Raw genomic sequence first — 23,474 nt, 5'->3', positions numbered from 1 at the left:
CATACTCAGGAACATATTTATAAAAAGTACACAAAACATTGCTAAAAAACGCTGACATACTAGTAATCAAAACTTACATCGGGCAATATGGCGGCGAAGGGTGCTGAGAAAAACTGGCTGCCGCCGGCGCAGGTCTGACCAGCGCCGCTCAACCTGCCCCAGGCTTCTGCGGACGCCGGTCGTCGAGAATATCAGGCGGCGGGCAGCAGTATACGCCCGCCGCTTGTCCGCATTGCTTACATATGGGCCCCTGGGCCCCAGGTGACGGTCCATTACGTCAACCAGGGCCAACAGCTCAGGGGTGGAAAACGGCCTAGCTCTGTTACAAGTCATAGTGCCTATGGCGCAGTTAATAATTGCAGGTACATATATCACTTTTGGTGCTTGCTGATTGGTCGAAAAAATTGTTTGTTTGGTATTAACTTTATTAATCCCTCTTACATTAACAAACTGGATGCGAATAGAAACTTACGCGGACCGTTCCGATATACAAACACCACAACCAACAGCATGCATTCAATGAAGAGAAGTACTGTATATACAGTGTGCGGAAAATAATACACGCAACCATCAACTTATAACTACGCTGCTTAAAGGGGGCTCAATACACCGATTTCCATGAAGAGAGAAGTACTGTATATACAGTGTGCGGAAAATAATACACGCAACCATCAACTTATAACTACGCTGCCTAAAGGGCCACAATGCAACATGTTGCTGTATGACAATTTCATACACATTACATATGTAAGGAAAGCATTATAACGTGATGTTTTGAAATGTGACTCACAAAGCATACACTAACTCCAACAGATACCAGCTGACAACACTCGTCATTGGAATGACAGGTGCCCACATTTCACGATGTAGCACACAATGCTCCACAACCTGTGTATGTGCATATACAGGTGTTTGATCAGGTGCGTTGAGACCTGCGTAATTTAAGCGGGAATTATCGGCGGGAAATATCGGCGTAAATTTGCATCTACATTGCGTGGAAAAATATACGCCCCCTTGTTCATGGCGGGAGATTAACATATAAATATTCAGTCAGATGCAGCCCACAATTGCTGCAAACATGTCTGACTCAGACGATTCCGCAGCTGAGGACGCTCTGCAGAGAGCTACAGCACAATCCCTGCTTGATGCACTGAACAAGAGGGAACAGGAGCGGAGAAGGAGGGCCCAAGAGAGGAGTAGCCTGCAAGACCAAGCGGGCCCCTCAGTAACAGGCCCTGTTGAACCTCCACCAGCTCCACAAGGGCCAAGCAACCAGCCAGAACAAGAGGTTGCATCTCTCCAAACAGGTGTGACCCAGCAGGTGCATGGTGAGAGAACTGGGGCCACCAGAAAACGAGCTGCAACATCTAGGGTGAGGACTGAGCAGGATACCACCACCAGAAAGAGAAACCCTGCATTTGTAGAGGCCGAAATGCGAATTCTAGTGCCCAGGGCACGCGAATGGATTGAATTGGCAACCAGGAAGCCTAGTGCCAGTGCAAGGAGAAACCTTTGGGAGAAGATCACAGAGGAAGTGAACCAGGTGGCACCAGTGGTCAGAAATTGGGACGCGGTGAAGAAAAGGTTAGTGTGTTTGTCAGGGCTATTTTTCAGCAGTCTCCAGCAGGAACTGAGGCCCTTATTCTAGTTCACTCTTTCTGGCCAAATATTTCTTAGATGGACAAAACCATGTGCACTGCAGGTGAGGCAGGTGTTACTTGTGCAGAGATAATCAGATTTGGGTGGGGTTTTACACCTGCCTCACCTGCAGTGCACATGGTTTTGTCCATCAAAGAAATATTTGGGCAGAAAGAGTGAACTAGAATAAGGGCCTCAGTTCCTGCTGGAGACTGCTGAAAAATTGCCCTGGTCTTTGGCCCCCTGATGTCATATGTGTTTACATATGTTACATGTATGTTTTGAGACTAATAGAAAGGTGTGTTTGTAGATAGTGCTACACTTCAATGTCACATGTGAACACAACCATGTCTAATAACCCACATTGATATATGAAACATGCACCATTGGTGTGATGTGAGGTTATGGGCACAGTTCTGCTCATGTGAAGTATGTGATGGGACAAGAGAAAGTGTGTTTTGTAAAGAGTTGTTGTAACATGTTCCATATGATGCTACTGAAACAAGAATGAGCAAACTGTGCACATGTAGCTGGTGAGAAACTACACATCCCAGTATGCCATTCCATAGTTAAATTACTCCATAATAACCACATTGTCAAGCTATGGTGGAATGTGTAGTTTCACACCAGGTGGAGGTGCCTAATTTGGCCATGGATGATGTCATTTCTGCATAGTGATGTATGTATGTGCATTTAGTGGCCTAATGAATGAGATGAGACACTGAAATGCCTCCTAATTGAGACATGAGTGTGTGTGTGGGACACATATGGCAAAAAAACATAAGATCACCCACACTAGGAAATGTCACGTAGCTAGGGGTACCACATAGTCCCTTTAATTCCGGGCACATATTAATTACACAGGTTCTGTGGCTGGCTGACTTCAAGACTCCACTTCACCTAATTTTAAACTGCCACAGAACCTGTGTAATTAACATGTGTCTGGAATTTAAGGGACTAGGTGGTAACCCTACACGTAGCACAGCAGGGGCGGATTGGCCCACCGGGAAACCGGGCCATTTCCCGGTGGGCCGGTCCATAAGAGACCAGAACCGGCCGCTCTCCTTCCTGGCTGGGCTGCGGACTGCCCGACCGCGGCCGCAGCGTCCTGCCCAAAACAAAAATGGCCGCGGCCGGGTGTAGATTTGACAGCTTTCAAGATGGCCGCGGGAGAGCTGTTGCGCATGCGCGACAACACTCAGCTCCTCCCGCGGCTCTAGTGTGGCCGGTGTGCTCAAGTAGTAATCCCTTCCCTAGCAGAGCAGGCAGCGCAGGACGGAGTTTTGACATGTCTGGGCAGAGGATGCGCTGCAGGGAGGCTGTAGATGCGCTCTCCCTGCTCTCTACCCTGCTACTGTGCGCTGCTGCGTACTCTGCCATTGCGCCGGTCATACTACCTGACAGGCAGCAGCACTGGCAGACTGAAGCCCCTCCGTCCAGCAGCTCATGTCCTGTCCCTCCCTCCCAGCAGCACAGTCACAGCCTGGGGTTTCTGTGCACAGTGCACGCTCAGCCTGTATCTCCATCCGCACAGGCTGGCAGTGGCACTGCAATAATCCCCTAACTATGTTCTGATCTGTTCCCACTTCTCTTATACGTGAAGGCACTCTTCCCCTGCACTCCGTTACTAAGCCCTCCCCCGTCTACATGCTGATGCACGGAGCTGGAGTCCTGGACAATGTCAACACTGAAAGGTTAACCCTTCATACCCTGGTTTTCTACAGTGAGGTGTGTAAGTGTGTTTCCAATTTTCTTTTTTTAACCAGAGCCACACATTATAGCATACTTTCCCCCTCCCTGCTCATGCTGCACATTAAGCTGGTATCTGTTCACCCATACCCTCCCTCCCTCAATATCTCCCCCCCCTCACCCCCCAATCTCCCACCCGGGGCTGCCTGTCACCCCCTAACTGTGGCTGCTTGACTCCTGAGCAGAGCCGGCTCTAGCCACTCAGCGCTCTCCCTGCGCTGATATTCTGAGTCTGCATCTGCTGGTTGCCGCACCTGGGCAGCGGCACTGGCAGCACAAAGCGTAGTAACAATGCTGCCTCTATCTCTGTGGCTAGCACGTGTGATTGTTCGTGGGGCAGAATATATATATATATATATAGCAGCATGTACCCCGGCACTCTGATGGATTTCGGCATATAGCGTGCTCCGGTGCCTTCCATGGAATAATACCTTTATGGACTGGAAATAAGGCGGCACTCGTCAGACTTCATTTGCAGTGAAATCAAAGTAGTTTATTCCGACATATGTTTCGGGCTGAGCCCGTCGTCAGGGACAAACAATGATAGAAACAGTGCACATATATATACCCATCCCACAACCAAGACACCTCCCCTCATTAACCCCAACAGTTCACAGCTGGGTCCTGACACGCCGATCACCTCCACGTCCGCTCCTGTGTGTCCTATCCTGACGTCAGAGGCTAGCAGCGTCGGACCCAAATGCTCACAGGTGGAGTCAATCAGTTGACTTCATAAAATCTGTATATAAAAAATACAAAATACAGACAGGTACAATGAATACCAGAATTTTGTACATATATTAAAAACAATAGCACATATGATTACTAGACGATCACATTATTAAACAATGTTTATACATTTAATGCTCATTATTGATATCATTTTAATCATTTAATTTTGTTGAGTAAACACATGTATACAAGCCGTGACCTTAAAGGATCAGAAAAGTTTTTTTTATCAGATATATAGTTTAAAGAGATCTGAGATACAAAGCTAGAAAATATTGTTTATAAAAAACAAGATAAGCCCAAGTATTCGTTTAACCCCTTCGGTGCAATGGTCTCAAGTTTGTGTATCCATTTACACTCTAATTGTAACAACAATTTATTTCTATTTCCCCCTCTTCTTAAGGCAGGTATATGATCAATTAATTTTGATCGTATAGACCAGGCATTTCCAACGTTGGCCCTCCAGATGTTTTGAAACTACACATCCCAGCATGCTTTGCAATAGTTTTAGCATTCTCTAATAGCAAAACTGTGGCAAAGCATGCTGGGATGTGTAGTTTCACAACATCTGGAGGGCCAACGTTGGACATGCCTGGTATAGACGATACAGAGTGCCCAAATCTAGCACAATGTCTAGCCATTGGTTGATCACTTGTTCCAGAATTTAAAGCTGACCGTATGGCCAACCGATGGTTAGCCATCCTTTCTTTGAAAGTGGTACTGGTCTTCCCCACATACACTAAACCACACGGACAAGTTAAAGTATATATCACGTATCTGGATGTACACGTGAGAATATGCTGAATGTAATACTTTTTGCCACTATGCGGATGTAGAAAGTGGTCACTGGCTGTCATGGCGCTGCAGGTAGTACACCCCGTGCAGCGATAGCAGCCGGGTTTGCGTCTTAGAAAATGTGCTGGCTGGTTGTTAACCCCTAGGTCTGTTACATCCAATTTTACCAAAGATTGTTTAAGGTTCCTACCATTGCTGTATGCCGGCATCAATCGTACATCATGAAACATGGGCAGATCGCGGTCGGCATTCACCATTGGCCACAGATTTTTAATTTTCTTTGTTGTCTGTCTGCTGGCCACTGAGTATTGATTTACCCAAGGGATAATCTTATCCTTTTTCTTTTCTATTGGCTTGGGCTGCAGACAAACTTCACGGGGAATACGCATCACTCTATCTCTGGCAGCTATGAGTTCTTTATAAGGATAACCACGATTTTCAAATTTGATGACCATAGTATTTAATGCCTCAAGGACTGCCCCCTCATCACTGGTGATCCGTCTCACTCGAAGCATTTGTGAGAAGGGGAGCCCTTTTCTTAATGGGAGAGGGTGAAAGCTGTTATTAACCAAAATGGTATTTCTGTCAGTTGGCTTGACGTACAGGTTGGTTGTGATAATACCATTTTCAATGTGTATCTGCACGTCAAGGAAACTGATCACCGATTTGCTAATATCGTATGTAAACTGTATAGCTTCTCCTTTGGCATTGTGCTCATCCAATATCTGTTGTAGCAAAGTTGCCTCGCCAGACCACACAATCAAGAGATCGTCAATAAATCTCACAAAATAAATCATTCTGGTGACAACCATCGGCTGAGAGAAGATCTTTCGTTCTTGTTGGCACATGAAGGCATTGGCATACGACGGGGCCACACTGGACCCCATCGCAACCCCAAGCCTCTGTAAGTAATACTTACCATCGAAATAAAAATAATTTCGGGTAAGTATCAATCTAAGCAATTTAAGGAAAAAAGGGATAGGTGGACCCTTATAGTGCGGACTGTCCAGTAATAGTTCCTCTACTGCCTCCAACCCCAATTCATGAGGTATGGAGGTGTAGAGGCTTACGACATCGGCGCTGCACAATATGGTATCGATAGGTGCAATGCCCAAATTACGCAGTCCATTTAACAAATCTGTAGTATCTCTAATATAGGTAGAAGTATGCTGAATAACGGGATTAAGCAGAGAGTCCAAGTAAATAGAAATCGGTTGATACAGTGACCCCCTGGCTGAAATAATCGGTCTGCCAGGGGGGTCTACCAACCGTTTATGGACTTTGGGGAGGGTATAAAACAAAGGTGTGATAGGAAATTCTACCTTCAAAGCATTGTACAATTCTAATGGGATATATCCAGCGTCCCGAGCTTGCGATAACAATGTATCCAATTCTGTTTTATATATCGCTGTAGGATCGCTGGATAAAGCCTCATAGACTATACCATCGTTTAATTGACGATAACATTCACATTTGTATGCATCAATACTTTGTATTACCACACCCCCTCCTTTATCAGCTTGTCGAATGACTATATCCGACCTACTTTTTAGAGATTTTAATGCATCCCATTCAGAACCTGTAAGATTAGAACAAATGTTAGCATTACGTTGGGCAAGTTCAATACCTGTTTGATCCATCATTCTAACCAGAGTCTTTATAGATGCATTATTGGATACAGGATCAAAGGTAGAGCCTCCCTGTAGCTTGCGTAGTTTTAACAATACTGGATCAATCGGCACAGAGTCACTTGAATCGCCAAAATGTTCTTTTAATTTTAAGGACCGATGGAATTTGTACATGTCCTTTTTCCATTGAAAAGAGTCAAATCGATTTGTGGGCATAAATGATAGTCCTTTGGACAAAAGTGAATATTCAGTGTCCGTCAGAGGTCTGTCCGTCATATTAAAGACCAATTGGTCTATTTGCCCCGCCTGTTGCGAGCCTTTGAGCCTTTTGTTTTGGCCTGATCTCCGCGTCCGGCAGGTGGCTTGCCGGCGATGATCGCTCTGGTGCGTACCCCTAAAGGGTGTTGGGCTGTAAGAGACGGTGTTAGGCTGATATCTGCATCGCTCATGGAAGAACTGGAACCCATATGAGGAGTTTTGTTGAAGCGTTGCTGTTGACTTTGGCGCTGATATTGGCCTGGATGGCCGCGTCGCTGGGGACTTAACCACAGATAGACAGAATTGGTTTCATAGTCATGTGCAACCTTGCGTTTCTTCTCCTTTTTAAATTTTATTAGGTCCTGTTTATATTTCCCCACAGAAGATGTCAATTTGTCCAGCCAGTTAACCTCTGTGTCTGATGTCATTGTCGTTTTATTGTCATTTTCAAACTTCTCCAATTGGGTTCGAGTTAGTAATAGCTCTCTATTGGACTCTTCTATTACCAACAATAAAAGGTCCATGGAGCACTTGTTCATAATCCCAATCCATTTTTTGCAGAACGCAGTATTATGTCTGCCAATGGTGGGAGAGTTCCTTATTCTAAACCCTCTCGGGATTTGTTTATCCTTATAGTAATCTGATAAAGTGATTGTATGATACAAAAAGTCAATTTCCCTTTTCTTTAGACGGTACCACTCTTTGTAGAGATCTGAATTACCTGGGATTGTGGTGTCGTCTTTCAGGGATAATGTCGACAAAATGTTGTTGGCATCAGAATCGGAATAACTGTATCTATCACCTGTGTCCAAGGCTGCAGTAGCGTATCCCATCTCGAGATCCTCCATTCTTATGCAGAAACAGATCCCGATACACGGCAATGAACAGGTGTTTGTAGCTGACCAAATCAGTAATCATGCGGCAAGCAAAGAAATTCCCATAACCTGGGTAGTCTCGGTCATAGACGATGTAAAACAACGTAGTTTTGGTGCCTTGGGTTATAAGGGAACTTGCATGGTCCTCCTTACGAATGTAGCAGCATGTACCCCGGCACTCTGATGGATTTCGGCATATAGCGTGCTCCGGTGCCTTCCATGGAATAATACCTTTATGGACTGGAAATAAGGCGGCACTCGTCAGACTTCATTTGCAGTGAAATCAAAGTAGTTTATTCCGACATATGTTTCGGGCTGAGCCCGTCGTCAGGGACAAACAATGATAGAAACAGTGCACATATATATGATTTATTTTGTGAGATTTATTGACGATCTCTTGATTGTGTGGTCTGGCGAGGCAACTTTGCTACAACAGATATTGGATGAGCACAATGCCAAAGGAGAAGCTATACAGTTTACATACGATATTAGCAAATCGGTGATCAGTTTCCTTGACGTGCAGATACACATTGAAAATGGTATTATCACAACCAACCTGTACGTCAAGCCAACTGACAGAAATACCATTTTGGTTAATAACAGCTTTCACCCTCTCCCATTAAGAAAAGGGCTCCCCTTCTCACAAATGCTTCGAGTGAGACGGATCACCAGTGATGAGGGGGCAGTCCTTGAGGCATTAAATACTATGGTCATCAAATTTGAAAATCGTGGTTATCCTTATAAAGAACTCATAGCTGCCAGAGATAGAGTGATGCGTATTCCCCGTGAAGTTTGTCTGCAGCCCAAGCCAATAGAAAAGAAAAAGGATAAGATTATCCCTTGGGTAAATCAATACTCAGTGGCCAGCAGACAGACAACAAAGAAAATTAAAAATCTGTGGCCAATGGTGAATGCCGACCGCGATCTGCCCATGTTTCATGATGTACGATTGATGCCGGCATACAGCAATGGTAGGAACCTTAAACAATCTTTGGTAAAATTGGATGTAACAGACCTAGGGGTTAACAACCAGCCAGCACATTTTCTAAGACGCAAACCCGGCTGCTATCGCTGCACGGGGTGTACTACCTGCAGCGCCATGACAGCCAGTGACCACTTTCTACATCCGCATAGTGGCAAAAAGTATTACATTCAGCATATTCTCACGTGTACATCCAGATACGTGATATATACTTTAACTTGTCCGTGTGGTTTAGTGTATGTGGGGAAGACCAGTACCACTTTCAAAGAAAGGATGGCTAACCATCGGTTGGCCATACGGTCAGCTTTAAATTCTGGAACAAGTGATCAACCAATGGCTAGACATTGTGCTAGATTTGGGCACTCTGTATCGTCTATACGATCAAAATTAATTGATCATATACCTGCCTTAAGAAGAGGGGGAAATAGAAATAAATTGTTGTTACAATTAGAGTGTAAATGGATACACAAACTTGAGACCATTGCACCGAAGGGGTTAAACGAATACTTGGGCTTATCTTGTTTTTTATAAACAATATTTTCTAGCTTTGTATCTCAGATCTCTTTAAACTATATATCTGATAAAAAAAACTTTTCTGATCCTTTAAGGTCACGGCTTGTATACATGTGTTTACTCAACAAAATTAAATGATTAAAATGATATCAATAATGAGCATTAAATGTATAAACATTGTTTAATAATGTGATCGTCTAGTAATCATATGTGCTATTGTTTTTAATATATGTACAAAATTCTGGTATTCATTGTACCTGTCTGTATTTTGTATTTTTTATATACAGATTTTATGAAGTCAACTGATTGACTCCACCTGTGAGCATTTGGGTCCGACGCTGCTAGCCTCTGACGTCAGGATAGGACACACAGGAGCGGACGTGGAGGTGATCGGCGTGTCAGGACCCAGCTGTGAACTGTTGGGGTTAATGAGGGGAGGTGTCTTGGTTGTGGGATGGGTATATATATGTGCACTGTTTCTATCATTGTTTGTCCCTGACGACGGGCTCAGCCCGAAACATATGTCGGAATAAACTACTTTGATTTCACTGCAAATGAAGTCTGACGAGTGCCGCCTTATTTCCAGTCCATATATATATATATATATATTGGGTTATGGGTAAAATCCAGAACCAGGCAGGACCTTAGAACGCCATTAATCAATTTCTGTAATTCCGGAGTTTGTAATGTCCGGTCCGGGGGTGTCCTGTCCTGCATGTGACACCTGTCACCAGGGAGAGGAGGAAAGAGAGAATAAAGCCTTCCTGTATGGTCCGGACCAGACACTACAAGCTCCAGAATGCAGAGTTTGATGTCCGGTCCAGCGCTCTGGGGTCTTGTCCGGCTCCGATTTTTACTTTATATGTTGTCCTACATTTATTTTGTGTGGTTTTACTTAAGCCTGTTAAATTGCTTTTAAAATTATATTAAATATATAGCCCTAGCTGGTGGTAAAAATAAGCTCCCTGTCCCTAAGCATTATGTCACTATACGACATACATTACTGTCCTTAAAGTACCGCATGATAGATCATGTACCAGCCAATATGAGAGGGGGTAATCGTGGTCTCAAACTATTACAGTGCAAGACGCGATGGAGTCACCGTTTGGAGACTATTTCCCCCAAAGGTTTGAATGAGAATCACTGGCATGACTCGGAAATAATTTATCCTTTTAGGTAATTCATGTCTGATAATCTCCTATAGCACCCATATGAGTGGGGACAGCATGTGCATTGGTATACATAATGTGATTGTGTCATATTGGACACGGATATTTACATATTTATATGGTAGTTTGATAGCGCTACTAATTAGAGGTGACAATTAAGCTGGTTTTTAGATGTTTTTTGCTTATGGCAATTGTTTTGATTGTTGTATAGTTGTTATGGTGATGGTGGCACGCAGCGTCAGATGCCGTGATGCTGAATGATGACGTCAGTCCTTATGCGCCCTGGGGATCCGGGACGCAGATGGCGGCGTCTCAACACGGGTGTATAAAGGTATGTCTATTTGCTAATGTTCTTGTTGCCTGATGAAAATGTCATGATAAAGACATTGAAACATTGCTTGACCAAACCTGTGTACAGCCGCACCTCTATCCAGAACTGTCTATGATTACCCTGGGAGGGCACCCGCAGCTATAGATGAGTAGATCTAGGAGTGCCGGTCCCAAGCCTGTATATATATATAAATAAACCAGGATTTTGGACAAGGCACCCACCATCTATTGATTATATATAGATATATATATATATCTATATATATATATCCATGTATTCGGCGGCACTCGGCAAATAACACGCATGGACAGACGCCGATAGACGCCAAAGTTTCAATACTTTATTGTATTCTCGTCAGGGCAGCAATACAAATGTACAAACTCACCATTCTTGTAGTGCTCCCCTTCACCAAACCTCCTCCCGGCGCCGGAAACGGGCCTCCGGGGAGCACTACAAGAATGGTGAGTTTGTACATTTGTATTGCTGCCCTGACGAAAATACAATAAAGTATTGAAACTTTGGCGTCTATCGGCGTCTGTCCATGCGTGTTATTTGCCGAGTGCCGCCGGAATATATGGATATGTGGGGTGTGCTACTACTATAGAGGACACTACATGGAGGGCACCGGACCAGCCTAACTCTAACTATACACCCCCTTACAGCATATTACTACTCCCCTCCCACTACTCCAGACGGTCTCCTGCTTCCCACACTACTACTCCCAGCCTGTCCCCTTATCCGCACTTCCTCTACCTGCCTGCTTCCTGCTCACCAATACCACTTTCAGCCTGTGCCCTTATCTGCACTGCCACTACTCCAGCCTGCCCCCTGATTTCCTCCAGGCCTTACCATACAGCACCCTGGCACATAGCCGCCATCCAATCTAGCCCCGGCCTCCAAAATATACCCCCCCTTCCTAGATATACAGTATCCCTGCCCCAGCTCCAGGGAAATACACTACTGAACATACCCTTGCCCTCAGGTACATATACGGTCCATGCAACCCCACGGCCTTCTATAAACAGTACTGCCAACCTAGTGACATATACTTACCACCCCATTTTTTGCTATTTTTGAGCCCAATGTGTTTTTATTTTGTTCCTGTGGGTGTGTGTTTTCCCCTTTTGTGGCCACCAATGTGTATTGATTTCTGTATGTTTGTTACCTGTTGGGGATCAAGTTTTTTTCCTGTGGGATCAATGCTTTTTATTTATTTCTTTGGGGGCCAATGTAATGGTGATCGTACAGAGCTTCTGAGGCGCAAGCACTAACAAGTGTATTATAAATGTGTTATGCTTTCCTTGGCGTTACAGGGGGTCAGCTATTCACAGTATGGGCATTTTATTGGAGTAATATGGGTGAGTTTCTGAATATGGTTGCTTAGAGAAGCTGATTTGCTCGCTTTGGAGGCCATACTGAGACGGATGATCTGCGCCTAGGATAGGGCTGGTGAAAGTTTCAATAATGCATCCGACGATGGCAGTGTAACAGCATAAAGTTGCATATACAACTGCATCTAAAAATACAAGAAAGGCCGCAATTGCATGCAACTCTGGATCAGATTCTATTAGTAGGGATGCTCCCTCTCTTGACAGACTCCACCCCCTTTGCAGACCCCGCCTCCAGGGCTGCTTCCATAAATTTCCCGGGCTGGTTTGACCTCCCAATCCGCCCCTGTAGCACAGTGGTGCACATATCTCATGGTGATATTTGTATTTTTAAACTTGTAGGTGGACTGACTTCAAAAGTACACTGAAGAGGAAGATGACTGACCGGTACAACCACAGCATGTCCACCGGGAGAGGTCCTATGCCTGACCATTTGGAGTATACCCCCCTGGAGCAGGACTCCTTGGACGTGATTGATGTGGGGGAGGTCAGGGGGATCTCCAATATGGACAGTGAGCTCCCGGCGGAGGTCTTTGATGCTGCTTTTGATGGTAAGTCACAGTAATGCATTGTATTTTGAAAGAGAATTTTTAGTGCGTATGTGATGGTGACATTGTTTTCAATTCTTATCCTAGAAGAAGCAGAAACCCAGGATGTACCGGCAGCATCTTCCTCTGCAGAGCCACAGGTGGAGCAAGTGGTCCAGCCTCCACCAAGACGTCGCCCCCAGCCCCAGCCACAGGAGACATGGGAAGAGAGCATGATGGTGACGCTGGAGAGGATCGAGCAGCAAGGGGTGGATGCTGCGCTCCGTCAGCAGCAGATTGGGGATTTTTTGGAGGATTGGAAGGCCTCAAACAGGCAGCAGTGTAAGGCCTTCAACCGCATTAATGACACTCTGGCGGCTGGCATGCAAAACATTGGCCAACACCTCAGCCGCCTGAATGTCATTCTTGCGGAGCTGCTGCCCACCGCCAGGTCCCAACGGGACAATCCCCCATCTGCTGCCCCACCCCAAGCTGCTCCCCAACCTTCCACCTCTGCTGACCCTCCTGTGTCGACTAGGGGAAGACGCCGCAAGGCAGCTGAGCCAAAGGCCCCTGTCCCCAAGGCCCCATCTAAAAGGGGGAAAAAAGGGCCCAAATAATGAGACCTGGTTCACTTCCTTTGTGGTTGGACCCCAAATGTTTAAATTGCACTGGACATCCGCTTCCTGAGTTGGCCATCTATCCATTTGCGTGCCATGGGCATGAAAGTTCGTATTTTGACCTCTACAAATGCAGGATAAATTTGTGGTGGTGTGTATCTTGCTTAGTATTCACCCTGGTTGTTGCAGTACGTATTCTGGTGTCCCCATTTCTTTCACCATTGCATTTGCAGGGTAACACATGTTTGGAGATATGCAACCTCTTGTTCTGGCTGTTTTATTATTTGTGTGTCTATTTTATTTGTTTAGTTGATTTCTCACATTAAAGTGTGAAATAAGCTGTGATGCTGAACAGCAAATAAATTTCTTTTACAAATTAAATCAAAATTGTGGTATGTGTCATTTCTTGTGTGAAACAAATACTAGATTTATGTGTACTTACTGACCAGGGTATTTTTGAACATTTGTTGAAGTGTGGTCGAAGTTTCCCATGTGTAACCCTCTCCATGGCCATTCCCATGTTCCTATCCAACTTTTCCCTGCTAATTAGTTTGTGTCAGCACATGTGCAGAGCAACTTAATAGGTGAGAAAGCAGTTTGTGTGCAGGTGAGGTAGCTTCTACAGTAGTAGGTAAAAGCAGGTCCAGAACAATGCTTTCCTCATGGAGTGGGTGAGGCAGACAAACAAGGGTGAAAAGGTACATTTGTGTAGGAATGCATATGTGTCCTCCCTAAAAAAAGATGTGTGAATGGGCCAAACATGATAAATTAGCTTGTGAACAAACATGCATAACTTTTTAAATATATATGATTTTACAGTGTCATAAGCAGATGTAGGAATCCTTTGTTAGAGAGATGAGAGTGCAATAATGTGATTGGTGGCATCTTACATCCAGAGTGTAGTCAAATCCAAATCATAGCAGATGAGATAGTGGTACAGGTCATTATTTTGGGTACTATACAAAGATTGTGTGCAAAATAGTGGTCATGGGCTTAAAACATTGCTGAAACATCCTTTGTAGGTGTTAGATGTGGTTTATGTTATTGTATCCTAAATACAAAACCTATGTTAGTATTAGAGTGAACACGTTGACACATGTCGACTTGTGTAGATTGAGTGTGCTACTGTGTAAAGTCTATGAAAGCACGTAGTGAATGTGTCTAACTGTTTAGCAAATACCTACCTTAGCGTATATAAGCAGGTCTTAAAAAGATTCTTACCTTAAATTAAACAAACCTTTAAATGTGGAGAAGTATAGAAACATAAGCTTCCAATGTGTTTGCGTGCTGTGTGTGGCTTGCAGGCAGTGAAATAATGGTATGGACTTAATAGACTGCAGCATTGCTTATTACATTCAGGTGTATGTGTTTGAGTAGTAATCAGCGTTAATTAGCAAACTCAGGCGCACGCTGGCATGCGGTATCTGTAGGGGTGGTCTGAGCTGGCGGTTGGCGGGCGCTTGTCTGGTGTCCGAAATGAACGGTGCTTTAGTCGATCGTGCGGTAGTAGCACCGCTCATTTTTGGTGCACACCCCCGTGTACGCCCATATTTACGCCCATTTTCCCTCATTATTTCGGCCGCTCCCCTCATCACGCCCCTATGCCGCCCCCAATGCCCGTACGCTCGCGTACAGGTTTTTTCGCACGTAGAGACCCGTCCGTAAGCGTTGTGGAGTGGTCGCGCCTGCGCATTAGCGAATTTACGCATGCGCAGATCATGAAAAACCCCGGGACGTACGCGTACGGCCCGGCCGCTCCAACCAGAATAAGGCCCTATAAGTGGTGATAGGTACTAGACACAATGGGGTAATCGTTCTAAGATGGGAGTCTTATTGCAGATAAGATGTTTCCCATAGCATGCATTTGTGTCCATTGCTGATTGGGATAGTATTATTTATCCTATGTTCATACTTTGTTCATTTTCTGTTATATTCTAGATAAATGTACTTACAGTAATCAATGGACTGTCATACAGGACTTCATGGTGCAGTCATTGCCCTTTTCCTGACTCTTCAACCTGGGTTGTGGCATTGCCAAGGTACAGTAAAATCATAAGTGCAATATAAGTATCACTGTATAGTCATACTGTATAGCCACTATACCAGGGCTGGTGCAAGGCACCGGAGCGCCCCAGGCGATTCGGGGGGTGGGGGGCGTCCCGATGCCGGGGGGGGGGGGGGTACCTGTTGCGCCATCTGGGGAGCAGGCAGGGGGGTCCATGCTGGCGTCTGACAGGAGCCTGCAGTGGTGTCCTTTCCGCGCGGGTACCTGCGGCGTTGTGTATAAAGCTGGCGGCGGTGGGGGGTCCCTGCAGTGAATAAGAAATAACTACCGCTATGCGGCGGCGCGGTAAGCGCTTCTGCTTTGAAAACACTGGCCGCACGCAGATTGGCTGAATCTCAGTCAATCAGCGTGCGGCCAGTGTTTTCAAACCCGGCAGCGCTTCCCGTGCCGCATAGCCCGGCGGATAGCGCTAGTTATTTCTTATTCACTGCAGGGACCCCCCACCGCCGCCAGCTTTATACACAGCGCCACAGGTACCCACGCGGCAAGGACACCACTGCAGGCTCCTGTCAGAAGCCGGCATGGGCCCCCCTGCCTGCTCCCCAGACGGCGCAGCAGGTACCCCCTTTGCACGAGGGGGCGAGGGGTGAACTGCCGCCCTGCAGTGGCCGGCACCCTAGGCAAATGCCTAGACCTGCCTAGTGGTGGCTCCTGCCCTGCACTATACTGTCAGTGTACACAGTCACACCCCATCCCCCTTTACAGCCATTGCTGCTCTGACCACTAGAGGGCAGCATAGTGATCTTTTCCATTTACTGCATGTAAATATTATATTATGATTTACTGACTAATATTTTGGCCACATAGGTGGAGAGTTACTAAACTGTATCTAATGCATAAGTTTTTCTGTTCCCATAACAATTATTCTATAAAATGATACCCTGAATCTCATTGGTTAGTGCCCCCACTCGTCCTCTGGAAGTTTTAATAAAATTCCATCCAAAATGTTTTATTTTTCTCACCTGATGTTTTCACATTTTAGAACCTGCAGGATCTACTACACCGCGGGACCTCAAACTCCGCCGCGATTCCGCCCAGCAGCGTTTGTTCCTAGAATGGAATCTCAGTGAACAATCTGATGCACCTGGTGGGGAAATACAGTTTCAAATTCAAGTGGCTCGGTCTAAAAAACTAAATATTATCAAGAATGTAAGTAGTACCACTGGTTACTTCAAAGCAAAATGAAATATTCAACCATAGCCAGATAAAAGGGGGGGGGGGGGGGGGTGCAGGGAATACTCTACCCTGGGCCCCCTAGAGTACATCGTTTACATCGTTGACTTTTGGATTTGAAAGGTCTCAAATCCAAAAGTCAAATTAATTTCAATAATCCAAGCCATATTGAAGGATGCAAAATAAGAGTAGTATTAATGAAAAAGTAATACAAATAGAGGGGCTCCAGCAGGTCTTCTACATCACAGTGAAGACAGGGCCCTTTTATACCTACCTGTCTGAGATTTGACCGCTCTGTGGGCCAGATGCACTAAGCTTCAAAAGTTATAAAATGGAGAGTGATAAACAGCCAGCCAATCAGCTCCTACCTGACATGTCACAGACTGTGTTTGAAAAAATGTCAGGCAGGATCTGATTGGCTGGCTGTTTATCACTCTCTATTTTATCACTTTTGAAGCTTAGTGCATCTGGCCCTGTATGTGATGTCATCACTTAGCTCTCTGACACTTCTATACTCCAGGAAACTTTCACCAAGACTCTCTCCGGACCCGGTGGACCCTACAGATGGACGTGGTTCTCTCAGCTGCCGTTAGAATGTGACTCTCACTCTTTACGCATTCGGAGTGCACTTCCAGGGAGACCGTGGAGTACGTGGAGCCCATGGAAGACCCATCACGGTGAGAGTTGATATTTAAGCACATTTTATATGGATTGAGTGAGGGATTTCCAGTTGCACCAGGACCTGACGCACCCGGTTGCGTTGATGGCAGCTGGTCTGGCCAGCCATGGAAGCTCACTTGCTACCATATACTAATGCGAGTATCCTACTAATGCAAGTATCCATCTGTGTATGCAGGGCAACTAAAGCCCAATTCATTACCTTAAGCTAATGTCAGAATCCATTAAAATGATGCACGGTGTGTGCAAGCGCAAAGCCGCGTCACCCGATATGACGCCACCTATAGGTACTTGCACCAGACTTCCCTACGCATGACTCAACATAGAGATATAGAATTTGACAGCAGATAAGAACCATTTGGCCCATGTAGCCTGTCCTAAACACACTTACACACTAGGGTTAATCTTTTATTGGGAGCCAATTAACCTTCCAGTATATTTTGGGATTGTTGGAGTAAACCCATACAAACATGGGGAGAATATACAAACTCCACATAGTTAGGGCCATGGTGGGAATCGAACCCATGACCTCAGTGCCTTGAGGCAATTATGCTAACCCTTAAGGCCCCCATACACTGGGTCGATTTGTCCTAAAGGAGATTGGTTGAGACTCTCAGCCAATCAACGTCCGGCCAGTCATTTCAAAATATTCAGCAGCTGCATCCCACCGCCTGGCAAAATGCTGCTACTAACTTCAGCCTCCCAGCCGCCGCTGCTCAGACGGACCCCACTACCTGCCATAAGTATGAGCTGCCCGTCCCCCCACCACCACCACCACCAGCTAGCCAGACCCTACTGCCTTCCCCCCCCCCCTGCACAGGGAAGGAGGTCCCAGGTCGGGTGGTCTGACCACCTGCTTGGGTCCGATGCGCACGGGACCGCGTAGAATAGACTGCGCACCAATACTGAGAGCATTGGAAGGTAATTACCACCCCAGTAACAATGGGATCTCTTTGCACACTGCTAACTTGAAATAAGCAGTGATAACAGAGAGCAATAGAATGATGATTATTTTGTGTTATTGTGTTTGTATTTTCAATTTACCAGCCGCCATTTCTCATCATCTGCCAATATTTTTTTCTCACAGGACACAGCAGTGAGGGCAAAACGGTCATTTACCCCCATGACAAAATAGTTCCGGTGGGGTCTGATGTCAGTTTCTGCTGCTTACCTGGACGCAATCAGACAGTGGAAAAGATGACGTATGGAGAGAACACCTACAGCAACGAGTCTCTCCGCCTGGAGACAGACAGCTATGCAATAACAGTTAGAAATGTCACCTTAACCAATTCAGATGGGACCAACGTTATTTGCCGTGTAGCTGGGAAACACCACGGAACTGTACTTATTGTCAGCAGTAAGTTCTACCTTCATTTACTTCTGGAATATGTGCTTTGTTATATTTATTATGTATTTGTTACATTTCTAAATATAGTGTAAAACAAGGCTAGCCTTATATCCAGGTACTGTGAGTCTTTAAGATGTATTATGGATGGGATCATGTATAATTAGGGTTACCACCTAGTCGGACGCCGGTCTTAATTACCGGACTGCACAGAGTAATCCTGGACAGGTGGTAATCCTATGGGCGGTTTCACATGCCGGAAGGTGAATCCTTGCACGGCCAAGAAGCTGTGCCGTGCACAGAAGTTTACAATGGTCGGGATGGCCACAGCTCTGCAGCTGTCCTTTCCAGTGGTGACAGCCGGCTGCAACCGGGTGGCCGGGTCGTGACTGTCCTGTGTGAATGGACACAATCCTGTCCATTATTAACTACTGTGTGCTGCCCGGCTTTTGTCCGTGCGGTGTTTCGCCGCCGCCGTCAGCCGGAGCATGTGAAACAGCCCTGTGTATAATCCAGTGTGTCCCAAACTCAAGGCGACCTGAGCTCATATGAGTTAATTAGAACCTATCTCTTTGACTTATCCTTTCTGTGCTCAAACATTGACATACTTAAAATCTGGACTTTTAGGATGCCTTGAGTTTGGGAATCACTAATTAAGACAGTATTAAAACCACAATTCACCTTAAGACTTAAGGTGCCCATACACTAGTAAGATTTATCTTCAGGTATGACTGGTTGGAACAAAAACATGGTTATGGATGAGTGACAGTTTGTCAGTTTTCCAGCATTTCCAAGCAAATGGTCAACTGTCATTTGCTCTCATCCATAACCAGGTTTTTGTTCTAACTAGACAGATCTGCAGATAAATCTGCGTGTGTTTGGCCACCTTTACAGTGCTGTAAGTCAGTGGTTCCCAACTTGACTGGTCCTCAATTACCCCCAACAGTGGGCATTTTCCAGCTCTCCACACAGAGGGCCTAAAGCTGTGTACACACGTGCGCAATAGGGGCTGAAATCGCTGGAAATATGGTCGCAGGTGACCATATTGCCAGTGATGGGAGTGTGACCCAGCGATAAATCGCCAGGTGCGGGCTCCCGTTTTCAGCCCCTTTCTAATCGCTGGTGCTCCTGGGACCAGCTGATTACCTCTGCGGCACCGCCGGCAGAGGTTCCTTTTCATCAGCGACCATCTCTGGTCGCTGATGAAAAGGAGAAACTGAGCAATATATATCCCCCGTGTGTACGGGGCATTATTTAGATCTGAGCTCAGCACAAATTTGTTTGGAAAATGGAAAAAACCATGTGCACTGCAGGTGGGGCAGATGTAACATGTATAGAGAGAGATAAATTTGGGTGGGGTGCGCTGAAGCTGAAACCTAAACTGCAGTGTAAAAATAATGCAGCCAGTATTTACCCTGCACAGAAACAAAATAACTCACACAAATCTAACTCTCTCTATACATGTTACATCTGCCCCACCTGCAGTGCACATGGTTTTGCCCATTTTCCAAACAAATTTGTACTGAGATCAGATCTGAATAACGCCCAGAATCCCAAGTTAAATAATTAGCTTCACCTGCAGATCTTTTAAAATGTGTCAGTGAATAATGAGTGCACCTGACGGGTGACCTGGAAACCTTAAAGCTGTGTACACACGGTACGATTTGGTCACTGAGTAATTTTGGTTTAATAGAACTCAGCAATATATTGCTCAGTGTACCGTTTTCATCAGCGACCAGCGATTTTGGCTGAAAATTGCAAGTTATTCTGTCTCATTCTGTCTCTACCTCATTTTGACTAGAAATCGCTAGCGATTTTTAGCCATAATCGGAGGAGGATGCTCCTGCGACCAGCGACCATGAAGGGCTGGCTGCGGGAGCGCACTCCTAGCTCCTAGCAATTTACACAGATTAACTGTTGGGGGCCCTTGAGGACTGAGGTTGTGAACCGCTGCTGTAAGTTAAGGCTGTTTTCCTTGTTATCTAAATGATTGTACTAAAAAATATAAACCCCTAAAAACAGCATTTTCATATAGAAGTGATTATGGTAAAATGTCATATTCAGTAGTTACTGTACATGTGTTTCCACTGCCACATTGTTACAATACAGTATATATGTAATCATTCACACATGGTCATAGTCATATAAGTGTGGTCTCTTGTTGGGTGATGGGTGCCTTATACCAGTTAAATGCCCATCCAACTGACAGCTTCTGCAATGTACTTTCACTTTGTGCTGTGACAGTTTTTACTTTCACTTTTAGCGATGACAGTTTTTAGCCCACAAACTCTCCACCCAACCATCAGTCCCTATCTGCTCCTACCTCCAATCTCTGGGGTCGATCCTATTGGGTGAGGATGATTCGTGAGTGCAGGCTGAATTAGCTTAAAAGCGATCGCACCTCCATAGGGGGGGGGGGGGGCAAGAAATTTTATTTGAATTCGGCCAAGCGAAAGGTGCGACATCTGGTGCCATTTCCGGCATTTAAACGCATGAAAGTCGCACCAAATGGCACCTTGCATCCTTCAGAACTAATAGGATCGACACCTCTGTCTTCACAGCGCCCTCTCTTCATATTCAGCAAGTTTGAAACAGATCAGTGCCCTGCAAAAATAGCTTTCACTTTCTTTTATGACATCTTTAAGCACAAAAAGGAGTAGTTTGGTCTGTTGAGTGGCCTCTAGTGGTCACTAGCGGAAATTCACCTCATATAGGTGAAGCGTAGTTAGCCCATATATATATATATATATATATATATATATATATATATATATATATATATATATATATATATATATATATATATATATGTATAATAGATGGAGGTGACTTTGTAAGTTCCTATTAATTGTGTTTGTTGATTTGCTTGATGCAGAACCACCGGATGAACCCAATAACTTTTCCTGTATAACACATGATCTGAAAACTTTAAATTGCACCTGGAACCCTGGAAACATATACAACTTCTATAGGACTCTTACTGTACAATACACACTGCACGAATGGTAAGTTATGCAGAATATCGAATGGAAAGTACTTTAAATATACTGGGGGAAATGTACAAAGGAAAATATGCCTATTTTAGTTATATCCGTATGCAAATGCGACTGCTTACACGTATTTTCGCCATTTACTATGCCGAAAATATGTGAATTCGTATTCATGGCACATTCGTATTTACAAACATGAATCTATACGCCATCGAATGAAAACAACTAGGAATCACCATTCGAATGATTTACTGAGCAGCCGTATGCAATATATGGCCGCTAATTTGCGGGATACAGCCGCTAATTCCCAGGAAAATCCGCCTGGAAAATACAAAACTCATTTTTCAGGCGTATTTGGCAGAAGCCTGCACGGAAATAGGGGTCCTCTGGATTTTTAAAACCAGCACCAGGCTCAAGGAACGGTCCTGGTTCCCAAAATATAAAAATGTTCTTTCCTTGTCTTAAGTAGTTTCATTTTGGCATTTGAGGCTTTGCTGCATTAAGCATTGACTGGAATTTTCAATGAATATACAAAGTATTTTCTCCCCTGCGCAGCTTAACTTTGCTATCTCGTGTACAGCATTACTCAGCATAAACCATTGCTGAGATGTCACAGGAACAGGTGATAGAGAAACGTTATGTGGCTTCAAGCTGCCCTCTGGTGACTGAATTTGGAACTGCATACCCAGTGCCTCAGATTACAGAGCAAATTCAGGCACGCTCGGTGCGGGACAAATTCGCTCCCCTGTCCAATGAATATGTGCATGTCAGCGGCGTAACTAATACACCGCAGCCCCCGCCACCTCGGGGGGAGCGCTGTGCATGTGGGGGCGCCGGGGGCTGCGGTGCTATAGTTAAACCCCCTCCAATCCCCCGCAGACTTTCACCCAACTAAGATGCATTGGGCCGAGAAATCGGGAAAATCACTTGTGTTTTAGATCTGATCCAATGCTCGGTACCGCAGCGGTAGCATCAGCAACAACTTTCTCCTCATACAAAGTACTGTGTCACTGCCTGTTATGTGACTGCCCCCCCCCCCCCCCCACCTCGCTGGGCCCCTTCAACAGGTCTGGGCCCAGGTAAATAGTACTCTCTCGCCATCACTGAATCCTATAATCTGATACCCCTTTCAGACCGCACTTATTACCGGGTAAATTACCATTTCAAATTGATAATATGTGCGGTGTGAAAGGTCCGTTTTGAATTTACCGGTATTCAGGCCTGATCATTATTGTGTGAATTTGCAGATGAGCCGTCAGGTCTGAATTAGGCTCAATATAGTGGCTCTCAGATCTGCAGATTTTAGTTTCATTCTCTTCCTGTGTCTGTAACTAGTATCAAGAATCTGTAACCCTGGGGACCGTCCGAAAAACACTGGCTAATATTATTCTGTGTATATGTCATCATATAGTAATGGAGATTTGATATTTTATATTTCTTTTTGTCCAAGGTTGTCTGACAAATCCTCTTCATGCCCCAAAAATGAGTGTACATGGCCCGTGGTCTGGAACCAGCCGATCTATAATTTCACACTGACCGCTGAAAACGTAATGGGAGGAAGAAGTATTCACGCCGTTGTGAACCTTACAGAGAGAAGTATGATATAGGCTTCACTGATCACTGGCCAACATTATCCTGTGCCTGTTACTCCAGATATTGTACTCAGATACTGTACTCCTTGGAGGAAATTCAATTGTTTTGCGCGGCCCACAGCTCCCATCCAGCCTACTCTAATTTGCCCCATCGACCAAAACAAAAAATGTCACCTTAGATAGGAGATCGGGCAAAAGAGGGTATGAAAAACAATTGAATTGCACTCTTTGGGGTAGATGGGAGATATACTGAAGATAGGATGTTGCCCATAGCAACCAACCAAATTCTATCTATTATCTTCACCAATTCAAAAACTTTCTGCTAACTCTTTTTGCTACAGTATATGTTAATATGAGTGACCCATCCCAGCTTTGCATGGGAGCAGTTGTGAAATTACCTGTACTACAATCCAGTGGTGTAACTAGAAT

At 45.1% G+C, this 23,474-nt stretch overlaps 1 protein-coding gene across 4 annotated transcripts in view; it reads left to right on the top strand.

Moving 5' to 3' along the window:
- OSMR (oncostatin M receptor) overlaps positions 1-23,474 on the top strand; it is a 104,140-nt gene that overhangs the window by 62,893 nt on the left and 17,773 nt on the right. Inside the window, exons 2-7 of one of the 4 annotated variants that reach the window (XM_083154503.1) lie at positions 15,141-15,241; positions 16,259-16,416; positions 16,961-17,117; positions 18,206-18,475; positions 21,339-21,468; positions 22,904-23,049. The exons of 2 other annotated variants lie outside the window; for them this stretch is intronic. In XM_083154503.1, the coding sequence (XP_083010629.1) occupies positions 15,163-15,241; positions 16,259-16,416; positions 16,961-17,117; positions 18,206-18,475; positions 21,339-21,468; positions 22,904-23,049 (940 nt within the window). In that variant the 5' untranslated portion in view covers positions 15,141-15,162. Of the gene's footprint in view, positions 1-15,140; positions 15,242-16,249; positions 16,417-16,960; positions 17,118-18,205; positions 18,476-21,338; positions 21,469-22,903; positions 23,050-23,474 lie in introns of all 4 variants that reach the window. One more of the 4 variants, XM_083154487.1, reaches the window with a different exon arrangement.

Source organism: Crinia signifera, chromosome 1 (assembly GCF_055691185.1).
Source record: "Crinia signifera chromosome 1, ASM5569118v1, whole genome shotgun sequence".
Taxonomy (NCBI): Eukaryota; Metazoa; Chordata; class Amphibia; order Anura; family Myobatrachidae; genus Crinia; species Crinia signifera.
Note: the sequence above shows the minus strand (reverse complement) of the source record. Positions and strands in the feature narration are given on the sequence as shown.